This window comes from Otolemur garnettii, unplaced genomic scaffold (genome assembly GCF_000181295.1).
Source record: "Otolemur garnettii isolate 467f Iridium unplaced genomic scaffold, OtoGar3 scaffold00102, whole genome shotgun sequence".
NCBI classification, from domain to species: Eukaryota; Metazoa; Chordata; class Mammalia; order Primates; family Galagidae; genus Otolemur; species Otolemur garnettii.
Window position 1 is genome coordinate 6,145,415 of NW_003852497.1, and position 22,914 is coordinate 6,168,328.

Consider the following 22,914-nt stretch of genomic DNA (forward strand, 5'->3'; position numbering starts at 1 on the left):
CTACATTAGTCACCCAGGGAATTAACCTAGTGATTTTCAACCGGTGTGCAGTAACAGGCTCTTAGGCGTCCTGCGAAGAATTTTTACTTCTGTGGTTCATCTTACAAGGGTACAAGTGAATCTTTTTATGAGTAGAATATGAATGTTTTAACATAATAACTAAGAAAGTTACATGAAGGCTCTGTACCCCCAAAGTGCATCAATGTACACAGTTACCATTCAATAAAAAAAAAAAGAAGAAATTAAAAAAAAAAAAAGATCATTAATTAAATTACTTTTGAAAGAAGTCCAAAGCACAGTAAGCATATTCTTTTTCTCTTTTATTTTAGGTCAACATAATTTAAATGTGCCACAGAGATTTACCTGTAGGCTCACCTGTGCCCTATAGAGATAAAAAAGGTGGAAAAACACTGAACTAACCCTTCAAGTTAGTTTGCCCTCCCCTTTTCTTAATCTACTACCAAGGAGCCATGCACCTAGGCTTGGTTTTGTAACAGATGCCTTTGGAAAGGCAATAGTTAACTGGCCTAATTCCAAAAGGGGAAGCACCACCAAAGATTTTGAAGTGACATTTGATTATTCCAAGATCTTTTAAGAAGCATTGCTAAGTTTCTGTCAGCTCCTGGAGACAACTCTATCAAATTGTGGAGTGCAGGGGTATTATGAAACAGAGAGCCACCAGCCGGAGGCTTCTACTTTCCCTAAAAAACTCAGAAATGAGGCTCGGCACCTGTGGCTCAAGTGGCTAAGGTGCCAGTCACATACACCTAAGGTGGCGGGTTCGAATCCCCAGCCCAAGCCGCCAAACAACAATGATGGCTGCAACCAAAAAATGGCCGGGCATTGTGACGGGCGCCTGTAGTCCCAGCTACTTGGGAGGCTGAGGCAGGAGACTCCCTTGAGCCCAGGAGTTGGAGGTTGCTGTGAGCGTGATGCCATGGCACTCTGCCCAGGGGGACAGCTTGAGGCTCCGTCTCAAAAAAAACAAGCAAACAAACAAACAAAAAAACTCAGAAATGACTCAGAGGGTAGGTGGGGCTTTCTACCTCCAAGGCGTTCAATTGTTAAACAAATATTCCCTGGGGCTGCTCTGAGATAAGCTGAGGCTAAAGCCTATGCATGGTTAGAAACCCACTGCCTCTGAGACTCTCCCTAATTTTTAAATTAATAGGCCTAAAAAAAAATTTACTAGGCCTAACCTTCTCCTACCTAGAGCCAGATGTAATCATTTAAAAACATATGTGGGCATAAAAATGGCTGATACTGAGTCAGGACTGTATCGTGTACATGTACACACAGACGCACTATACACATGCGTTAATATATGTACAGGTATGTAGACATAATATTTTGTATGTGTATATAAATATATTCTGGGCATGCATCCATATATATGAATGACTGTGTTCTGTTGTTAACAAAGCCAAAGATTTGACTGCCCTTCCCAACCAACACAAGGACCGATAACCTCCATCTTTTAACAAGGCATCCTATCCATGCTACTCATGGCCTTGTTCAGATCTTTTTTAGAAATCTGTGCATATTTCAGGTGTATACATGGGTTTCTGGAGGACACACAAGATACTTGAAAGGCCGGGTTTTCTTCCTCTGTTTTTAATGTATTCACAATGAGATTTCACACACCCATTTCTGGGGCGCCTTACCACGGGTCTTGATCACGCCCCCTACAGACGGAGGAGCAGAATGCAGCGGGAATCTCTTACCGTTGGAATCCACGATGGTGATGTTGGCAGAGGCGCTGTCATTTCCCAGTTTGCTGATGACTTTGCACATGTACTCTCCAGAATCAGCAAGTGAGGCTTTGTTAATGCGAAGTTCAGACTTCCTATAAAATCAGGACCCAAGTGATGTTAAGAAGGGAACACAGAAACCCACGGAGTATCAAATGTATTTTTCTATACCTACAGAGTCCTCAAACAACCCTTCCTCACCCTACATATATCAGTTAAAATGTAAATCGTTATGACATCGATTCAACTGCATGATTTTACCTAGAGTAAAAGTGGCATGCATCACTTTTAAGCTATGCCATGGATATAATCTTAATTTTATCACATATCAGTCATTTAAAGGAGCTGTTAATTTTTCCTCCTCTACTTCCTTAGATTTTTAAGCCCAATTGGTAAATTTTCTTTCCTCGCTATGTCTAAATGTCACTGGCCACTAGGGTTTGAGAAGAAAAAAAAGTATAAAATCATTTCTTATAAACCTAGTAAAGACAGATACTTAATGAAGCTTAGAAAAGATAAAAATTTTCTGTACTTCTCTCTTCATACAGAAACATCAAGAATAATCTTATGTGTGAATGAAGAGGATTTATCATTTCCGAAAAGAACAGAAAAGACAAATATCTTCCCTTAAAATTCTCATGACTAGAAACACAGTATCACAGGAAAGGTTCTTAATACTGGGATAAATATTCATACAACAGTATTACAGGTTTTTAGAAAACTCTAAATATTAAATCAATATTCCCCATTTTTTGGAACATGGGCAGCATTGCAATTTTCATTTTTCTGTGTTTCACTATTGTGCATAGCCTATAATTTAAGCAATTTCCAGGATATAAAAACTGAGGACTGGGATTGGTTCGGCATTTACTAAAGCCTGTTTTAGAGTATTCAAATAAAAGAGTTTTTAATGAATTATCAGCTATTTATAAACAATGGGATAAATGCTGTAATAACGTTTATTATAATATTGTAATAACAATGTTCAACACAGTTTGCTGAACGAATTTTCATGTATGACCATGAAACCATTAACAATAACAGAAAAATCATGAACAGTATCATGATGAAGAAGAAATAACCTGATTTTTAACATCAGACCATCAGAGGAGACCTAAATTCCTACAGTAACAGTAACTTTTCTTGCTAAGTCCCAAAATTATGAGCTAGGATTATTATGTCCCAAGAAAGCACAACAGTTCTGAAATTATTCCAATACCCTCAAGAATAGCCCTTCTTCCCTATTCATATCAATCTAGGAATAACCCTGTATGTAAAGAACTCCTTCTTGACCCTCTGCAATTAATATCGTAACTATTTAGCTGGATAGAACTATAAGAAACATGGTTACCAAATCTACAATTAACACGATCTTAAAGGAATAGTTCTTAAAATCAACATTCTCCTAATAGGTCTGGGGAGTGTTTTCTGGAAGTCTATCTTTAGTAATGTAATCAAATGTTATGCTGTAAAAAAAAAAAGGAGAAAGCAAGAAAAAATAAAGAAAAAAATGTGTGGTGCTAAAATAAATGGTGTATTAAACAAAGTTCAATAGCCCGCATTACAACAGTACTTCTTGGTAGCTTTTATGCAAATGCCGTACTGTGACTCTCTAAGGGAAGCATGGTATGTGGCCATAGAATCCTTTCTGTAGAGAAATCCCTGGGGAATTCTAGGACAGAACATCAATGGGCCAAGAATGAGATTCAATTTAATCAAGACAGGCCTAACAAATACATTCCGGTTTATAGCTCTGGCAGAAATACAACAGAAGAGCCATAGGCCTCAACTACAAGATATGCAGGAAAAAAAGGATTTCAATTAGCCACACATTTAACATGAACCCATTTTGTGAAAACTACTTTAAAAAGAAGGAAGAAAAAAAGAAACTTACACATACTGAAGCTACTAAGTTGATTACGAAAGCAGAGCTTGCATCAAATTGGATAAAAGTCCTAATACCTAGCTCGTTGCCTGGATCACATCAAGAATACCGAATTATGCTTCGGAGAGACATGTGAGGAGAAATAACAGTATTTAGAGGACTTTAGAAGAGGGTGATCAGAATTGAATCAGGCCTAGCAATCTTATCACTAGAAAGGATTCTGTTGAAGAAACAGAGGTGCCACTAGCAGGCAATTATGAATGAAGAATGGAGCTATTTACATATATTTCCTGGCTGTCATCCGGAACAGGAAATTACTTGGGATTGCTGAGTCTTACAGGAAAACGAAGTCTTACTGGAAAAAGTAGGCATGTTTTGGATAATAGTGTAAGGAAGAATTTTTTGAGCATTCCAAAATGGATAGGGTGTCATGTGAAAGTTAGGTTTACTCTTTGGAAAGATTCAAGTCTGGATAGCCACCTGCCAAGCATATCTTACAAGAACATCTCCATGCAAAGTAAGATTAAATCAGATCAGTGGTTTCAACTATTTTTGCAACAAAATCCTGTTTTGAAATGAATGCTTAAATCAGATCCTCATCCTTAACTTTTTTTTCCCGCTCTGTCACCTTGGCTAGAGTGCTGTGGCCTCAGACTAGCTCACAACAAGCTCAAACTCCTGGGCTCAAGCAATCCTTCTGCTTCAGCCTCAGCCTCCTGAGTAGCTGGGACCACAGCAGACCACCACCATCTCCCCTAAGGTATCTATTATTTTAGTAGAGACGGAGTCTCACTCTTGCTCAGGCTGGTCTCTAACTCCTGACCTCAAGTAATCCTCCCACCTCAGCTTCCCAAAAAGGTAAGATTAGAGAAGGGAGTCACTGCACCCAGTCTCTTAAAAAATTTTTTTAAAATGTGAACAAACCATCAGAGCCAATATTAAACAAAATCAAAATATGTAAGCGCTAAAATGAACAGCTTGGGCAATACCAAGGGCGTCCAGAAGAGTGTGAAACTCACAAACAATAGGAAGTTGTTTGTTTAATATAGTGAATGCAGAAAAGAGATTTAAATGAGGTCTGACCGAGAGCCTCTGAATATGACTCTGTCACACACTGAGATCTTCCACTAGTTTTCTTGATCAAAATCATCCACCAGGCAAAGAAAACAAGAAGAAAGGGATGGGCGGACACCTAACGGGAGGGCAGCTTCCCAGTCTTTTAACTGGGCCCACATCCGGCTTAGTCTAATAAAACGATGGCTCCCGTGTGAACTTGAAATCACAGAAGAGCCTGTAGGAATATAGTTTACAGGCGTACTGGTCAAAGAAGATCAGGATTTTACAAAATACTAGAAACTGCATAATGCTGTGAGATCTTTTCATGATACTAAGGGATTAAAAGGAAATTCTGGCTGCTCTGTATAACTGAGATTATAAAATGTGAAAAAAGTTTAGACTAAGAATTAGAAAATAGTTCAAAGAGCGTGGGGGTAAGAGCTGAGAAAGGCCAATGTTTATTTAAACCAAGACAATCCCAGGGAAATCCTAAATCTCAACCTGAAATTCACCACTTCTGCTTGATTGACCGTAGCATACGATAAAGCTTAAGTCACATAACCAGCCAACTACTCCAAAACATTAATAGCCTAAATTTCTTAGTAATGAAAAATTATTAACTCACAGGTGAACCTGAAAATTAAGATTATGTTTTTATTAAAGCTATTACCCTAAGCCTGAGCCCTGTATTCTTTTTTTTTTTTTTTTAGAGACAGAGTCTCACTTTATCACCCTCAGTAGAGTGCTGGGGTGTCACAGCTCACAGCAACCTCCAATTCCTGGGCTTAGGCGATTCTCTTACCTCAGCTGCCTGAGTAGCAGGGACTATAGGTGCCCCGCCACAACACCTGGCTATTTTTTTGTTGCAGTTTGGCTGGGGCTGGGTTCGAACCCACCTCCCTCAGTATAGGGGGTTGGTGCCCTACCCACTGAGCCACAGGTGCTGCCCAAAGAAGTTTCCTTTTTTATTTTATTTTTAGATGGCCCAGGCTGGGTTCGAACCCACCACCCTTGGTGTATGAGGCTGGCACCCTAACCACTATACTATGGGAGCTGAGCCCTGTATTCTTACTATAAATATAAAACAAAATCACACAAGGCTTAGGCCTATTTCAGATCTAAGCTTGACTGCTGTGATTCGTAGGGAGAAATTTAGTTTCCTTCATTCTCAGGATATTAATGTTTTAATGGGTATAAAAAGAATAATGTTCGGGTGGCACCTGTGGCTCAAGGAGTAGGGCGCCAGCCCCATATACTGGGGGTGGCAGGTTCAAGTGCAGCCAAAACTGCAAAAAAAGAATAATGTTCATTTTACTGATATTTACAGAATAAACTGAATAGTGTACTTTGTAAATGTTAATTCAATTTAGATTCAGTTGGATCCTTGAACCTTAACAAAATCTGCTACTACAATGTTTTTAAAAAAAAAGGTACAACTTCAAAAATGACAAAATGCTCAACTTTGAAAGCTGATAAGGTGATCACTTATCCAGTAGCTGTCCACTCAGCACAAAGTCTGTGGTCTTACTTTTAGATCAAGTATGTCAAATGTTTTGTAGGAGTGATTTGCAGTCACACCACCTGAATAAATTTTTCTCCATTTAATTCTTTCTAGCAAGGTTACTGTTTAATAGAAGTAATTTCTAACTCTTGGCCTTTCTGGTTTAATGGGATTTTTTTAATATGTAGACAGTGTTCTTAGCTGTCTGGACCCATGAAGCCAAAATAAAGACGCCGGTCTGAATACTAATGAGACTGAACAGGTCATCCAAGCCAGGTAAGAAATGACCTCTTAAGGACATGTGTATCTTTCCAAAGCACATCCGTTCTACTCAGTTTTGAATTCTTTATGTTATACCTCATCTACCTAACTTCATCTGCTTCTCTCCAGTATCAGCAGACTGAGTATTTGCAGTCTTTAGATAATTTCTTTTACTCCTCAACCTAGATGGAGCTCCCTTCCCTCTGTCCCTCCTCCCCACCTCTAAGAGCGTTTCAGCACAGAGTTCTGGAATTCTTAAGGTTTTATTTAAGGCCGAAGCAGATAATCTCTATGCAATGTTATGGCTTGCTGCACACAGACCTAATATCCTGTCCCTCTTGGATTTCTGCACGCTCCTAGCATAGGGTGACCAGATGTCCCGATTTTGGTGGGACAGTCCCACTTTTGAACAATTTGTCTCGCATCCTGTGGCATTTTTAAAAAGTCCAGATTTTTGGAAAGAATGCACGAACGGGTGGGAGAACAAGAAGGGAATATACGGTTTTCGGCTGCCATGTGGCTATTTCGCCAGGATATGAGTTTTATATTATTTTTGATAATGTTAAACTGTAATAATAACAAGGAATTGCTGGGAAGTGATTATCGAGAACTGCTTATCAAAGTTTGCATTGTTGTCAGGCCCCGCCCTGCCCCATGTCCCCCTCCCCCCGCCATGTTGTCCCGCTTTACCGATGTTAAAATCTGGTCACCCTATCCTAGCATAAAGCCTTTTGGGGTACTTAAATATTACCGATAGATTTGACAACCCCGTAGCAATACATGAGAGGTTACCCTGTACCTGCAGACAACTTTGTTTGCTACTAACTTGTCTGCTGAAAAACAAAGACCCAGAATCTTTTCAGTCCAGTATCTAAACGTATTTTTCCCTTGCTGCACCTCTTTAGAAGAACCCCTCTCCTCTTTTCAGTTCTTTCACTGTCTCTCCTCCTCCCGACAGGCACACGTTCTTGATCCTGGATGCTCTTCATTTTTGAAGACAGAAGGCAACCTTAAGGAACCCAAGAACTAGATTTGTGTTGCTGCTGAGTTTCTTACTTGTTGACTCCATAAAACAGTTTTTGCCCTCAATTTCTCAATCTGCAAAATTAGACAGTCACCATGTGCTAACTGTTCAGCTGCCCCTACTACATATTGAAATGCTGTTAAAAAATTATGTAAGATTATATACAAAAACACCGTGTCTTCTGACACTACTATATTTTTTAGCTTTGAAATACCATCCGGTACAAGAAGTGGTATCCTTTCTCTAATGCTTTATTATACTTCCAAATCAACAGATCTCGCTGACATGATCAATAACAAGAGTAAGCAGGGTAGTTAATAAAAATCTCAGAAGCTAGGGGAAAAAACCCTCATTATACTTATCAGGGCAGCTACGTACTTCGAAAAGGTTAAATTAAATTCTCGTTATAAGCCCTGCGTTCTCACTTGCTGATGAACCCGGGAAAGTTTTCTGGTAAATGTCACATCAATTCAAAGGATAGGGCGAGATCTTTCTGTGACTTCTGTTATCACACCTGAGATTTTACTGGCATTCTCTGCTTAGAACCACTACGTACCATCAGACTCGTTGAAGGGACTGTTGAGAAGCAGAAATCCAACCTGCTGTACCCACTCTAATTTCAAAATGTAGTCTGATATTAGAAGAAACCATTTTAAATAGGGAAATAAATGAAGAATGTAGGGATAACAGAGCAGGATTATTCTAGAGTAAAGAACACACCTTACCAGGTTGTCACAAGAATCACATGAAACCTTCCTCAGGAGGGGAGGAAATTTAAAGATTCTTTGCTAACCAAGTTTACCTTATTTGATAATCTTTTGTAGTGGTGATGTCCTTTAATAGAATTCTTGGCTAAAAATTCTCACTAGATATAACTACGTATATTAACCCTTTGTTTGAAAATAGTTCAGAGCCGCCTGATGACATTGCAACTCTACCCATGTTAAGGCTTATAATGAAGTCAGGACTTCATATTAGAAGGCACGGATACTCTAAACAGCATTTCTTTATTTTAAAGAGATTGGATTTTAACATCTACCACTTATGCTACCTTCCTTCCTCCCTTCCATCTTCCCCCCTTTTTCTATTCTTTCTCCACCCATCCTTTCCTTTCCTCACCCAGAAGTTGTAAGCATCAGAAACTCTGGATTCTTTCCTGGGCGATGATAACAATTTCTTGCCATTATAGAATGAAAAACCCTTTCACTGATCGTGTACCATGCTGTTTGACTGCAAATTCATTTATGAGGGTCTAAAGAATTCTTACGTGTTCTGCCACCTTATCAAAAGGGGCGGCCCCTGCTGTTACACATGTTCCACTTACCCTGGCTTTTTCTGTATCTTGATGTTCTGTGGTTTGTTTTTTCGGTTCAATTCATACCCGTTCTTGAACCACTTGAATTTGAGAGAGGAGTACTCAGAGCTGGTTTCACAGCGCAGGACTAGTTTGGAGCCTGCAGCTGACTCCTGGCTTTTCATCTCTTTCAATCGGGGAGGCAAGGCTAAAAGACAGAAAAGAGAAGGAGAAGAGTTCTGATCACCAGGCAGTCTCTCAAAGAAAGTCTCCTTAGCGTCGGGTCAGGCTGATCACGGCACCATCCCCAAAGTTTTGCTGAACTGAGAGGGACAACAATTCCCAAAGGGCGAGCAAACAATAAATCTCAACGTGGAGAAAAACAGAACGTTCAACTAAAATATACTCAGAAAAAAAAGAGCCTAGAGTGCGAAACTATTTCTAAAAACAAACTCTAGTGACCTTCTGCCCCTTTATAGTCTCTGATGCCATTGAAGACCCGCCACACTGATAATTTCAAAGAACCGACAGCCTGTGCTATAGGACACTGGGCAACCAGGTACGATCCCGTCCCCAATCACAATTTATCACAGCTCCGTGAGTGAGTGCAGAAAGCATCACGCTAATTTTTTTTTTTTAATTAGGAAGTTTAATTTCAGAGATAAGTGGCTGACTTATCCATGGTTACAAAGTTTGCAGAGACTTGGGGCCCAAAACACAACTCATCCATCTCCACCAGGATGCCTTTTGCCAAAAGACAGAAATTCTTTGGTGATATCACGCTTTTCCTGGACCTACACAGTTGGTATCCCATGCACCCTAAATGACCCTTCCGGATAACTACAGCACTCACGCACATCAAATTATCAGTCTGATTAGATTTGGGGCTTCTCCACCTTCTCAACAGAGGCCACGAGTACTTAAACTTGTTCATAACTTGGAGAAATCATGACACACCTATATTCCATTCTCACATAAACAAGACTGCTTAAAAAACACATCCTCTGGATAGTGGATGGATAGGCATAAAGGTAAAAAAAAAATTACCAAGAAGCTGATAATATGGAAATTGATAATATGTGGTGGTTTCTTGTGTAATTCTATAGATTACGTCTGATTTTTTTTTCATAATAAAAATGTTTTTAAAAAGCATAGGCAAATGGATTTTTCTCTACATGCCAATTTCACTTCATAATCAACCTCATAACACCTGAGATCTCAACCACTCTCAGTTTCTACTGAGTATTGAAAAAGCCAACTCTAGAATTGGCAGAAAATCCCAAAAAGTAAGCCTGGGGAGAGGAGAGCATCCCTCAGTGATTCAGCAGATAACTCACAGAGCAAGACTCCCAGGACAGCATGGGGGCCACCTAAGATGTGAACACCAACTACAGTAACTTCCCTGCTCAGGTGCTGTACGAGTTTTTCTACAACTGGGCTGCCCGTCCCACGTAAATCCCCAAACTGTCAAGAATGAGCTGGTGAAGGTTCCAATAAATCACAGAGAAAACCACGGGAACGCTGTGATTTCTTAGCAGTATTCCCACACTTACACACCCTGCTTTTTATTTATTTGACACCTGGGAGATGAGATGGAGGCACACTGGCAAGTTAGGAAACTTATCTCAGCTGTTCTTAGCCTCTGGTGCCTGATGATTACGTCGGGTTCTTTGTCTGCCTTTTTTGACATTTTGAAAATAAGATTTACTTTCTGAACAGCTTTCATGGAGATCATCTTTTTAAAATGTAGTTTATGAATCTCTGTTTTGGAGGTTTTTAAAAACAGGCTACATTCTCACCTATGTGGAACAGTGTCTATTTCCATTAACCCCTTAAGATCATTCTTAATTTTGTTGAGTCTGGGGAAGGGTTTGGAAGCAACAGGTCTGCTGGAGCTAAATGGCACCAAAGAAACAGGTTTACATATATTAAAGAAATAAATTGCCTTATTATTTTATGCATACATTAAAAGAATTTGTTTCAGTGTTCCCTGCCCAGTGGATCTTACATTTAACTGGGAACACAAACAAAACTTGCAAGGTTTATTCCCTGGCCTCTAAATAAACAAAATGCCCTACATCCCGTGCTGTTGACTCTGGGACAACATGGGCTTGAAGGGCACTGATCCACTCACACCCAGAAGTCCTCCCACCTCTGCCGTCCACGCGACAGGCAGGCCAAGCCCTCCTCTGCCTCCTCCTCTGCCTCAGTCCACTCACCGTGAAGATGAGGAGGTCGAAGGCCTTTAGGACAATGCACGTCCACTTCCTGAACAGCAAATGTATTTTCTCTCCCTTCGTGATTTTCTTAATAACTTTTCTCTAGCCTACTTCACTGTAAGAATTCAGCATGTGATATATATACATACAGAACGTGTTAATCAACTATTGCAGCAAAAACCATTGGAACGTTGGAAAAGTATGGTCCATTTTACAAGCGCACATGTCAAATCTACTAAGTATAGAGTATAAATGTCTTAACACGATTAAGAAAGTGCAGCGAAGGCTGTGTTAACCAGTTTGTTGTGTTTCAAAGTGTATATAAAACCAGCACATTGTACCCCATAAATGCATGAATGTACACAGCTGTGATTTAGTTTCAAAAATTGATAATAAAAAAGAAGACCAAAAAATAAAAATATAGATGGATATTCAACATTAAAATAAAGAAACAAAGTTATACGTTGATTTTCAATTCAGAGGGGTTGGTCCCCTAACCCCTGCATTGTCCGAGGGTCGGCTGTACTTCCGACACCCTTAACTCTCAGTCAGCACCTCGTCCCCTCACATACCACTCCATACACCTGGGTATCAGGACACCCTGGGCATGTCCACTAGACGGTTTTCTTTAATTTGGATAAACATTTTATCGTGACACCTGTCTGCATCTCTTTTTTCCTCTTTGCTCTTATTCTTTCTCTCTCCCCCCTTCCTCCCTCTCTCTTCCCTTGTTAATATTTCTTGTTTATTGAAACCAATCTTGATTTCAGACACAAGGAAACAATCCGACAGATTCGTATTGAGTGACACTCTACAAGCAAACTGCTCAAGGCTTTAGAAATGTGAATATCATGAATGAGGCAAGGAGGCCGGGAAAGTCATCTGGTGCAAAGGAAGTTAAAGAGACAGGACAACTAATGTAACGTGTGTCCACTGCCTGCTTCAAGGAGAAAAGCAGTTACTAAAGACTTATTGGGCTGTTGGGGAAATCTGAATAAAAATAAGGCATCAGGCTCTGCACCATAGCTTGGTGAGTAGAGCCCCAGCCACATACAAGGAGGCTGTCAAGTTCAAGCCTGGCCCCAGCCTGCTGAAACAATGACAACCACAAGTACAAAAAAAGAAAAAGTAGCCGGACATTGCGGCAGGTGCCCGTAGTCCCAGCTACTCGGGAGGCTGAGGCAAGAGAATCGCTTGAGCCCAAGAGTTTGAGATTGCTGTGAGCTGTGATGCCATAGCGCTCTACTGAGGGTGATATGGTGAGAGTCTATCTCAAAATAAATAAATAAATAAACAAATAATAATAATGCATCAAAATTAAATTTCTCAAGTGTAATCATCGCATCTTGATGATGCAAAAGAATCTCCTTGTTCTCAGGAGGCATCCGCTGAAGTATTTAGGGGTGAAATGTCCTGATGTTTTCAACCAAACTTCAGATGATTTAGCAAGTAGGAAATACATTAATACACACACCTACAAACGCGTACAGAGAGACAGAAGAACAACAGAAAGAGTCCTGGTCTCTCTTTCTTTTCCGGCCTTTTTTGTGTTGTCCTTCTGACATTAAAGACCCAGGCCATCACTAAGTACTTTTAAAGACTTGGTTAGGTTGGTAGTCACGAAAGAAATTCTTGCAAATGTTCGTGCCGGTAATTGACAACTTAATTAATAATTTAAGCCATTCAAATTTTGTGTGTGGAACGGCACTGAAATCCTCATTTGGTCATTTGGTCCAACCTCACGGCCATGACTTTAGGGCTCCAATCCCACAAAGTCTTTTGATGGAAAGAACTTCCCTCTTCGGACAGGTCAGCATCTGTCCTTGGCCTTGGGGCTCACAGGCAGAAACTGATACATCCTCTGCCCTGAGAGATACCGTGCGAAGCACTGGGGAAAAGAGCACTGATGTAAGGTCCTTCTTAGCTAAAATACCCACTCCTTCAGCTGAGCCTGATGTATGAGCATTTCTTGATGTTTGGGGTTCAAGGACACCTCTCCTGGCTAGCCCAAGTTTCTCTCTCTGACACGTAGTTTCGAATCTATCAGAAGTGCTGCTCTGACTTTGCACCCCTAGAAGTACATTTGTAGTAACGTCCCTGTGGGGCAATCAGGGGTGACTTCCATGACATAAGGATACCCAGCTTCTCAGAAAGTACCTCTTTTAAGGAGTAAACTCCAAATCCTCCATTGCATAAATGGAGAAACGAACTTGTGTACCACTAACAGAGCCACACGACCACAGCTGTGACCCCTGGAGGGGGTTCTCCTGTCGGGGGCATCTTCTCGGGAAGTACCGAAGCTCCTCACTCACTCTTGGGCGGAGACCAAGTTCCAGTATCCAGCAAACCTGGCAGTCATATAAATCCCGTGTCTCCTTGGGTATAGACCCTACTGGACTAGCCCTGAAAACATCACAAATTCTTGCTAAAAATGCAAACTGGGACCCAAGCCTGTGTGGTCTGCACACTTTTCTCCCCTATACGTGGTGAGACAATTTTCCATAGAATAAATTTTCTTCCATCAGAGATTACAAAATAGCCATGTTAATGGAATGCATTTCAGACATATACCCATTTCTCAGACATATAGACAAAGGTATGATTTAATAAAAATAATTAATCATATAGTTTACTCGTATGAAATTACCTCCTTTATTTTGTTACAAAAAAAAAAAAAACTATACCAAATACTTTGTAACGCCCAGGTATTACTTTATTAAGGTCTGGGATGGGGTCCAAACTTGGGGGTCAATATTTTCACTACATTTAAAAACTACAAAACGAATCTTTGCTTGTCTTTCAATTCTAAGAGTAAAGGGCCTGTTAATTAAAACTGGTTAAAGGCAAGCCCAACATTAAACTAAGGCTTCAAATGTAAGAAGCGTCTGAGAATCTTAAGCCTGATGAATTGTACTTGGTCTACCGCAGTTCACAATTTTTCTTTCAGTGTGTTTCTAGAGGTGGTTTGTTCCACACCCTGAAATAATTCAATGACAGTGTTAAGTCTTAAGGAGTCTGCACCCGAGTCTATTTCAAACCTGCTTGACATTCATATGAACATCATATGAACCCTTAGAAAAGCATCGACACAGGCAGAGACTCTGTCAAGTGCAAAAACCAAGAGCCTGTGAAAACAAAGGCAAAAACCCTCAGAGCAATGCCAGGCACTTCACAGGTGCTTTTTAAAAATACTGCTTCTTACAGGCGGTATGTGTTTTAGAGGTTTTAAAAAGATCAGCCTTCTGACTGTAACTCAATGCAAGTGGGTATACTAGATAGACTTAAAAAGTTTTCATACTTGATATGTCACGTAATATAGAAAAAAACTGCAGTGCCAATCCCGTTTTTCTGACCACACAAAAACTTAACGCACCATGTGCACCATGTGCATTTATTCCAGTCACTTAATGGGTGAATCCATATTCGTGATAAAAGCAAAATGAATCGGCAATAAAGGAGCCACTCTTCTAAGCAATCCTCTTGCTTTAATCACCTAGAGTCCCCTTATTTTTCATATACAATCAGCGCTGCTCTAGCAAACACAGCACTGTATTGTTAAAAAGAGGAAACAAATGTCAAGCACGTGCGCGCTGCGGAGATACGCTGATAGCATGTGACACTAGATAAGTTGTTACTTTCGGTCCCTGAAAGATCTTACAATGCAAAGCTAGTGCATATCATTACCCCTGTGTTTATGCAGTTAATCTGCAGAGTCTCAGCACATCGAACAAATTAAACAGGAAACCTGCAAAATATTATCAAGGAACACTGAGCATTCAGCTGCGATCCCAGGGAAGGTTTCCCGGCCTAACCAGCTTTAAAAGGCTCATCTTGCACATGTGCAAATCCCACAGTGTAAACGGGTGACTGACAATTATGTCAGTTACTGAAAGCCACACGAATACCATTAATCACTCGGCCAGGAAGGATGTCCTTTCGTGAGTATCGCGCTAGGGGTAGACGAATGACGGCCGAGTCTCCAGAATTCCTTCCCCATCATCTTTCTCCTTCACTGCTCTATCTCACAAAGACGATCACGGTCTGAACAGAGCGGATCAAGTTTATACTCTGCCATCTGGCCATCGGAGCGACACTCACGAATTTGGCTGTACAAGGGAAAATTGGTCTTATCAGATTAAATGTGTAAATAGAGCTGGGTAAACGGCAGCAAATTCTGGCAGCGAGCGTATTTCAGAACACACGTGGGCCTTACTCCCCTGCTCCCGGTGCGAGGGGCAGGGCTGAGTTACATTAAGAGTCACCCAACAAGGTCACTGTTGGCACATGTGGTGACACCATGCTCGACCTGCCTCGAGCTCCAGCTGAATCAGGTTGAAGACAGAATACTCCTGATCCTCCTTCACCGAGCTGAGAAGGGACTGTCATTGGTCAGGAAGGACATTTTGAGAACAGGCAAATCATCTAAGTGCCTTCATTTGAAAGAGAAGTCACTATGGAATTCAGGGACTCCTCAATAGTTTGCTACAAAACATTCTCACACTGATTTCTTTGTATCACTAGCAGCAAACTGAATCTAACCAGGAAATACGCCGGGACCAGGCTTCAAAGTAGGGCTGAGATAACTGGGCAGTGCAAATAGCGTTTTAGCAGATCCAAATCCAGCTGAGGTATACAGGCAGCAGTGAGCTGTCAGAGTCAGTCGGAGGCAGCCAGTATCATACAGAATGGGGGGAAAACAGAAGCTTTTTCTGTAAGATCTGGAACAAGACAGGCGTGCCCACTTTCACCCCTGTTAGTCAACGTGTACTGGAATTGCTAGCTGTAGCAATCAGAACTGGACAATACACTGAAGCCCTCGCCATTCTCTGTATTTTATAGTTGAAATGTGCTGAAGATTTAGTTTATGGATAAATCAATAGCGCCTGTATTTTTCTGATGAAACCCGGGACATGCTACACGACAGATGATTTCTGCGCTTATTCCAAATGCAAAAGAGAGTCTGGAAGAGAAAGAAGACAGGAGAAGCTGCTGCATTTTCTGAGCTATTCTGATGATTTATGGGGAAATAAAATAGAATACTTGCGAATGGCATTGTACCAAAAAAAAAAAAAAAGCCATTCTTTTGAACTGTGTGGTTCTATCCGTCACATGACAAACGCCACAAGGGTGAACAACGCTGTGTCTCACTCCCGAGGTCACAGAAACGTGATAACCCCACGTGAGGACGCGGCAGCCAGAGTGTCCTATCAGATCATTGTTCTTTCAAGGTGTAAAGGCACACGCCCTGGCAGAGAATGCTGGAGGAACTCACAGTCCAGTGGCCAGCGGCTGGGCGGCAAGTGTCCCACAAGCCTGCCTAATTAATGCTGTCACCACAGCTGTCCCCAATTACAAGAACATCTCACTCTCAGACAGAAAAAAAAAATGTCCAACAAGCTTCATTTGAGAACATCGACTCATGGGATTAACATGGATCCAGTATAATTTTACCTAAATGATGGGTAGCAGATTTCATTTGGCAAAAGCTTATAAATTTGATTTTTTCTGTTGTCATAAAGCAATTTTTTTGTTAAGTGGTGCATGTATATTCCCACTTTCATCTCCAACACATCATTTAGAGAAACTGAGAAATACCCAGTTACTAAAAATTTGATATATGTTTATTTTCTTAATTTGATATCTTTTTTTCTGTTCTGATTTGCTTATTGCTTAAGTAAGTTTACCCCATCGACACGACTTTGATGTGTTAATATTTGTCTTCATACTTTATTTATTTAGAGAAGGGGGTTCCCCACGTTGTCCAGGATAGTCTGAACCCCTGGTCTCAAGTGATCCTCCTACCTCAGCCTCCAGCATAGCTGGGATTATAGTTGTCTTTATAACCGTCCTTTTCTTTGTTCAGATAGAATTACATTTAATTAACTGATGTCACTATCTAATCTCTTTTCATTTGGAAAGCAGGAATTGGTCCAGGTGAGATGAGTTAGCACTTGATTATAATTAGTTTTAAGCAATGACAATGAACTTCTAAGCAAGGCAAATAAATGAACACACAGTCCTTGAATGGTCTCCAAAGATTAGTTTCCCATGATCCACTTTTCACATAGCTATTTAAAACTTATTCCTCCTGTGAAGAAAAAATTTCAGAAGCACCAATTTTGAAATAAATTTGTCGTTTCGGATCTCTAAAATGTTTTCTTTTCTTTCTTCCTTTTCTTCCTTTTTTTTTCTTTCTTTTTTTTTTTGAGACAGGGTCTTGCTGTGTCACCCAGGCTAGAGTACTGTGGCATCACCCAAGCTCACAGCAACTTCATATCTTGGGTTTAAGTGATCCTCCTAACTCTGCCTCCTGAATAGCTGGGACTACAGGTGCCCACCACAACGCCTAGATTTTCTTTTTTCTATTTTCAGTACAGATGGGGTCTCACTATTGCTCAGGTTGGTCTCCAATTCCTGAGCTCAAGCAATCCTCCCACCTCCCAGAGTCCTCGGATCACAGGCGTGAGCCATTCTGCCTGGCCCCAAATCTGTTTATTAGGCAGGCCTGTTTTTTAGTCATCCTGGCTCTCTGTTTTGTTTTGTTTTGTTTTTCCACAATAACTTATTAAATGGGATGACACTAAAATGTGCATGCCAGGATTAAAAAGACCCTTCCTTACTCCCTGAGGGTGACCAGATGAAAGTTAAACTTCTCCCTGCTCTGTTCACTACAGTTTCAAGTACCTAATGTTGTATCTCTTCTTAAGCAGGGTCCAACTTTGACTTTCCCAGGACCTTTCAAAAGCTGTGTGGCTCTCTACATGACTAAGCAGGTCCACTTCAACCCCAAAGGAGGAAGGACCAGGAAAGGCACATTCTTATGATTCCCAGTGACGTGAACTTGCTGAAGAGGTAGAAAAATGACCAGAGTCAAATCAAACAGACGATTAGATAGTGAGAAAATCTGTGCTACATTATAGACCATCCCACACAATCAACTTCTGTGGCCCATAGGACATTACTACAAGGCTTGGTATCACCCAAGCTCACAGCAACTTCATGTCTTGGGTTCAAGTGATCCTCCTAACTCTGTATCCTGAATAGCTGGGACTATAGATGCCCACCACAATGCCTAGATTTTCTTTTCTCTATTTTCAGTACAGATGGGGTCTCACTATTGCTCAGGTTGGTCTCCAATTCCTGAGCTCAAGCAATCCTCCCTCCTCCCAGAGTCCTCGGAGGTCAAATCCCACGATGAGAGCCACTGTCATTGGGTTTCAGATAACACACACATACATGCACAAAATCCCAGTAAGAAAAGAGTTAGAATTCGTAGTTCCCCCCATTTTACATCAAGAAATTCATTGAAGACGCTTTTTAAAAGCAAAAGCCAACTGCTTCCTGTATATTCTGAGATAATCCACTGGCTTCCCTGTTGCAATCATATTAGCATTTTCTCAATACAAAGGTTCACAAAGATTACAGGAAAGAGGCCAAAATAAAGCTTAGTTAGCAAGTCCATGTGTAGCTTGCTACCTCCTTAAGGACACCACACTCCATTAGAAATATCTTCTCGTTCTGTTTGTTTGTATTTAGAAAGGAGGTTAATTAAATTCTTTGCTAATAGCTTATAGTCCGTGAATTTAAATTACTGAACAGTAGACATTCGGCACTTCTGCTTCAAGCTTGAGAGTCTCTCTTAAGAGTAAGAATGGAGAGTCAGGAAATCTGGGTTAAGTACTTTCTACAGGTGAGACTAAACAGTCACAGAATTACCCCGAACCTCAAACAGTCTTGTGGATAAAAAGAGAAAGAGCCCCTGGTCTGCCTATTTTAATACAGTTGTGAAACTCTAATAAAAAAAGAATACAAGCACTTTGCAATCATACAAAAAAATTATTATTAATGCTGATTTAACTGCCGTTATTTATACATAGCTGAAAAAGCCAAAAAAGATTAGATAAATCCAGATGGCACAAAACTACATCATGAACACCTGAAAAACTGCATTTACCTTAGGGATAAAAGAAAAAATAAAGAGCATTCAGAAACTCTGAAGAGAGTCAAAAAATATTGAAAAGGAAGGGCAGCCATTAGAATAGAACAGACCAAATCAACATTAGAATCCTGAAATGGACCAAAAACAGGCCAGGAAGGAAAGAGATGGGTCTTTAAAGTCAGGAAATCTTACAAAGAGCCAAAGCATGCTTTGAGAATCACAGAATACCACAATGTGCAGAAACGAAGCATGAAGCAAGGGGCTTTAGAATAAAAGAAGGAAGTGAAGTTTTACACAATGAACAGTGTAATGCGGAAAATGCCGACTGGGGGAGGGTGTGCCGGAAAATGACTCAGGAAACGGTGGATAGAGAAAAACACAGGCTGCGGGGTTCAGCAGGCCCAGGGACCACTCCAGCTTTCCCACCTAACGCTTCGTGGCTTAACCAAATCCTTTACCTAAGTCAGTGGTTCTCAACCTTCCTAATGCCGCGACCCTTTAATACAGTTCCTCGTGTTGTGGTGACCCCCAACCATAAAATTATTTTCGTTGCTACTTCATAACCGTAATTTTGCTACTGTTATGAATCGTAATGTAAACATTTGATATGCAGGATGTATTTTCATTGTTACCAAGGGGTCGTGACCCACAGGCTGGGAACTGCTGACCTAAGTGAACATCGTTCTTCTTTGGCAGGTGGGTTTGCCGTGTGCAGGACAGAGTGACAGAATAAAGGGACCGTGATCACATATTCTGAACAGGACGTCATCAAGCACACAATAAACACTACATCGATTACACTTTACTTCTTCTAACAGCAGATTCATAAGGAATTAACCACCACAAGGATGGAACTGATCATGTTACTGTCTATATGTTAATATAGACAACTCATGGTTGGTTTATTTAAAGCTGCCCCGAGAGAATGTAACTTTCATCACAACCCTGGGCTCACCCAGTTGGTATTTCTTTTTTTTTTTTCTTTCCTTTTCTGAGACAGAGTCTCACTATGTTGCCCTGGGTAGAGTGCTGTGATGTCACAGCTCACAGCAACTTCAAACTCCTAGGCTTAAGCGAGTCTCTTGCCTCAGCCTCCCGAGTAGCTGGGAACACAGGCACCCGCCACAGCACCCAGCTATTTTTTGGTTGTAGTTGTCATTGTTCTTTAGCAGGCTCAGGCTGGTTTGAACCCACAGCTCTGGTGCATGTGGCTGGCACCCTAGCTGCTGAGCTACAGGCGCCGAGCCAGTTGGTATTTCTTATGCTACTACTATTCAGTCTACTGTTCACAAAACCTGTTCATATGTTATCTCATTTCAGCTCTAAAAGGGATATTCAAGAGGGAAAACCCAATAAGGTCTGCAGTTTAGCTAATACACATAGTATTGTATCAGTGCTAATTTCTTAGTTTTGATCAATATAACAAGGTTAAGGGAACTGGATAAAAAGTATTTGGGAACTGTCTTGTCTTTGAAACCCCTCCACCAATCGGAGTGAAGTGACAAGATCATGGCTCACTGCAACCACAAACTCCTAGGCTCAAGTGATCCTCCTGCCTCAGCCTCCCAAGTTGCTGGGACTACAAGCGCATACCACCACACCCAGCTAATCTTTTTATTTTTTGTAGGAATGGAGTCTCACTATGTTGCCCGGGCATGTCTAGAACTCCTGGCCTCAAGCAATCCTCCAGGCCCAGCCTCCCAAAGTGCTAGGATTACAGGCAGGAGCTATCCCTCTTCCCATAAAACCATTCTTATTCCATTTAATGCAATGCATTTTATCTTGATAAATGTTTGTTTTCACTCAGCAGACAGAAGGTTCCTGGAAGTCCGGGGCTTTTTCTTTTAAAGAGCATCTTTTATCCTGGTAATTAGCACAGTGCTCAGTGATGTTTGCTGAATGGAAGAATGAACAAACAGAGTCAAGGGCGATTCCAATCCTCCACATCCAGGGAGCCACTGCTTTCTTCCTAATGCAAGGATTCACATCAAAACACGCCGAATTGATCAGGGTTGTCACTGCCTTTATGACTCTTAAGACAAACATTAGCCCACTGTCGGGTCAATGTGTAGCCAAACATATTAGAATATTTTAAATGAACTTATAAAATCTTCTCTGGCGTCCAACTGGTGTCCAGTCTGCTTCATTCATTCAGAGATAACTGGCTTCATTCTCTTAGATATTCCTCTACCGTCATTCATTCCACAAAGAGTATTGTGCATTAGTCACAGGGCTACCACTGTCCTAAGCGCTGAACATATGGACACGAACAAGACAGACAAGATGCCTGTTCTCCTAGATCTCACATCCTGGTTAGGGAAGAGAGGATGGAGAACCTTCCAGGCAATTCGGCTATAATACAACTTGTGAAATAAATCCTCCCTCTTCACAATCAGAGAGCGCCAAATAGTTGCTGTAGCTGTTTTCTTTCCATTTAATCATACAACACCACTTCCTTTTCTACTTAAATTGAGGATTTGAGAATTCATCATTGTATCTACACATAACCAACTAATATTAGTCAGGGGAACGCTGCTCAGTTGATACTGTCATTTTGAAAACTTTTATTTCTAGCAACGAGTTATTTTCCTTAGTGAAAACAATCGTTTATCAGTTAAGAGTTCTTCTGCATAAATTATATTCTCAATACTGCATTGTGCTATGTTACAATTTTACCACTTTAGGGCTAAATAGAACTACATGGGTTTAAAACCCTGAGTCAGACAAACTCAGGTTCAAATCCCATTCTGCCGTGATACTACTTGTTTGACCTTGGGTGAATTATTAAAATTCTCTAAGCCTCATTTTACATTTCTGAAAATGTAAACTGTAATAGAACCTACCTCAAAGGGCTGTTAAAAGGATTAGATAAACCACTGCAATTAAAGTGTTTAGCCGTGAGTGTGTGGCACATGTTGGTAGCTATGCTTATACAACGCCATTTAAGTCCTTGGGAAATTTTAGCAGTTTTTGAAGCTTTCTAAATTAATGTAAAGTTTTTAAGTAACTGCCCACTTAGAGGTGAGACCAATGAAAAGATATTCATTCCTATGGTGGACAAATTAATGGTCCCCAAAGATCCTACATCCTAGAACCTGTGAATGAATTCTTTATACCTATGTGTAAGGTTTACAGATACAATTTAAGGTTAAGGACCTGGAGATGGAGAGATTCAGCTGTACAGCAAAAGTCCCTCAGTAATTACTGGAGCTTGGTTTCAGGACTCCCTGTGGATGCCAAAATCCAAGGAAGCTCAAGTCCATCATAGACATGGGAGCCAGGAAGGGAGGGCTATATTAACCAGATGCCTACAGTCCAATCCTGTGAGTCCACAAGAACACATCATCTTTGTTTGGTGCAAAGAATAGCCAGAGATGTCAGACTGTTGGCTTTGAAGCCAGAGAAAAAGAGGCCTTGACCCAAGGGACTTGGACAGCCTCTAGAATGGTGTTTTTCAACCTTTTCCATCTCACGGCACACTGGAACCCATGGTCAAACTTCCCCTGCACACTTAAATTATGTTGATCGAAAAAAAAAAAAAAGGATATACTTACTGTGCTTTGAACTTCTTTTGAAAATAATTTAACATGATCTTAAACAATTTCTGTGACACACCCAAGCTCCTTCCATGGCACACCTGCTGAAAATCACTGCTCTAGAAGCTAAAAAGGCAGGAAAATGGATTCTCTCTGAGTCTCCACAGCTCTGCCACACTTGGATTTTAGCCCAGTGACACTCCTCTGGAAATTCTACCATATATAATGGGAAGAAAATAAATTTGTGTTGCTGTAAGTCTCTTACTTCGTGGGCATTTGTTACAGAAGCAACAGAATGTTAACACAAGTGCCATATGGCAATCAACTGTGTTAATGATCAAATATCAGCAACTGTGAAACTCTTATGAAATATACATAGCACCTTAGTACATACAAATAGACAAACCAAGTAAGGCAGAATCACTAGCTAGCATCACTTCACCTCCAA

At 40.7% G+C, this 22,914-nt stretch overlaps 1 protein-coding gene across 1 annotated transcript in view; it reads right to left on the bottom strand.

Moving 5' to 3' along the window:
- LOC111727366 (pro-neuregulin-1, membrane-bound isoform-like) overlaps window positions 1-13,271 on the bottom strand; it is a 22,433-nt gene extending 9,162 nt beyond the window's left edge. Inside the window, exons 1-3 of the mRNA XM_023517017.1 lie at window positions 13,217-13,271; window positions 8,803-8,980; window positions 1,725-1,846 (exon numbers count right to left, since the gene is read on the bottom strand). Coding sequence (XP_023372785.1) covers window positions 1,725-1,846; window positions 8,803-8,980; window positions 13,217-13,271 — 355 coding nt within the window. The remainder of the gene's footprint in view (window positions 1-1,724; window positions 1,847-8,802; window positions 8,981-13,216) is intronic.
- Window positions 13,272-22,914: the final 9,643 nt, after the last annotated feature.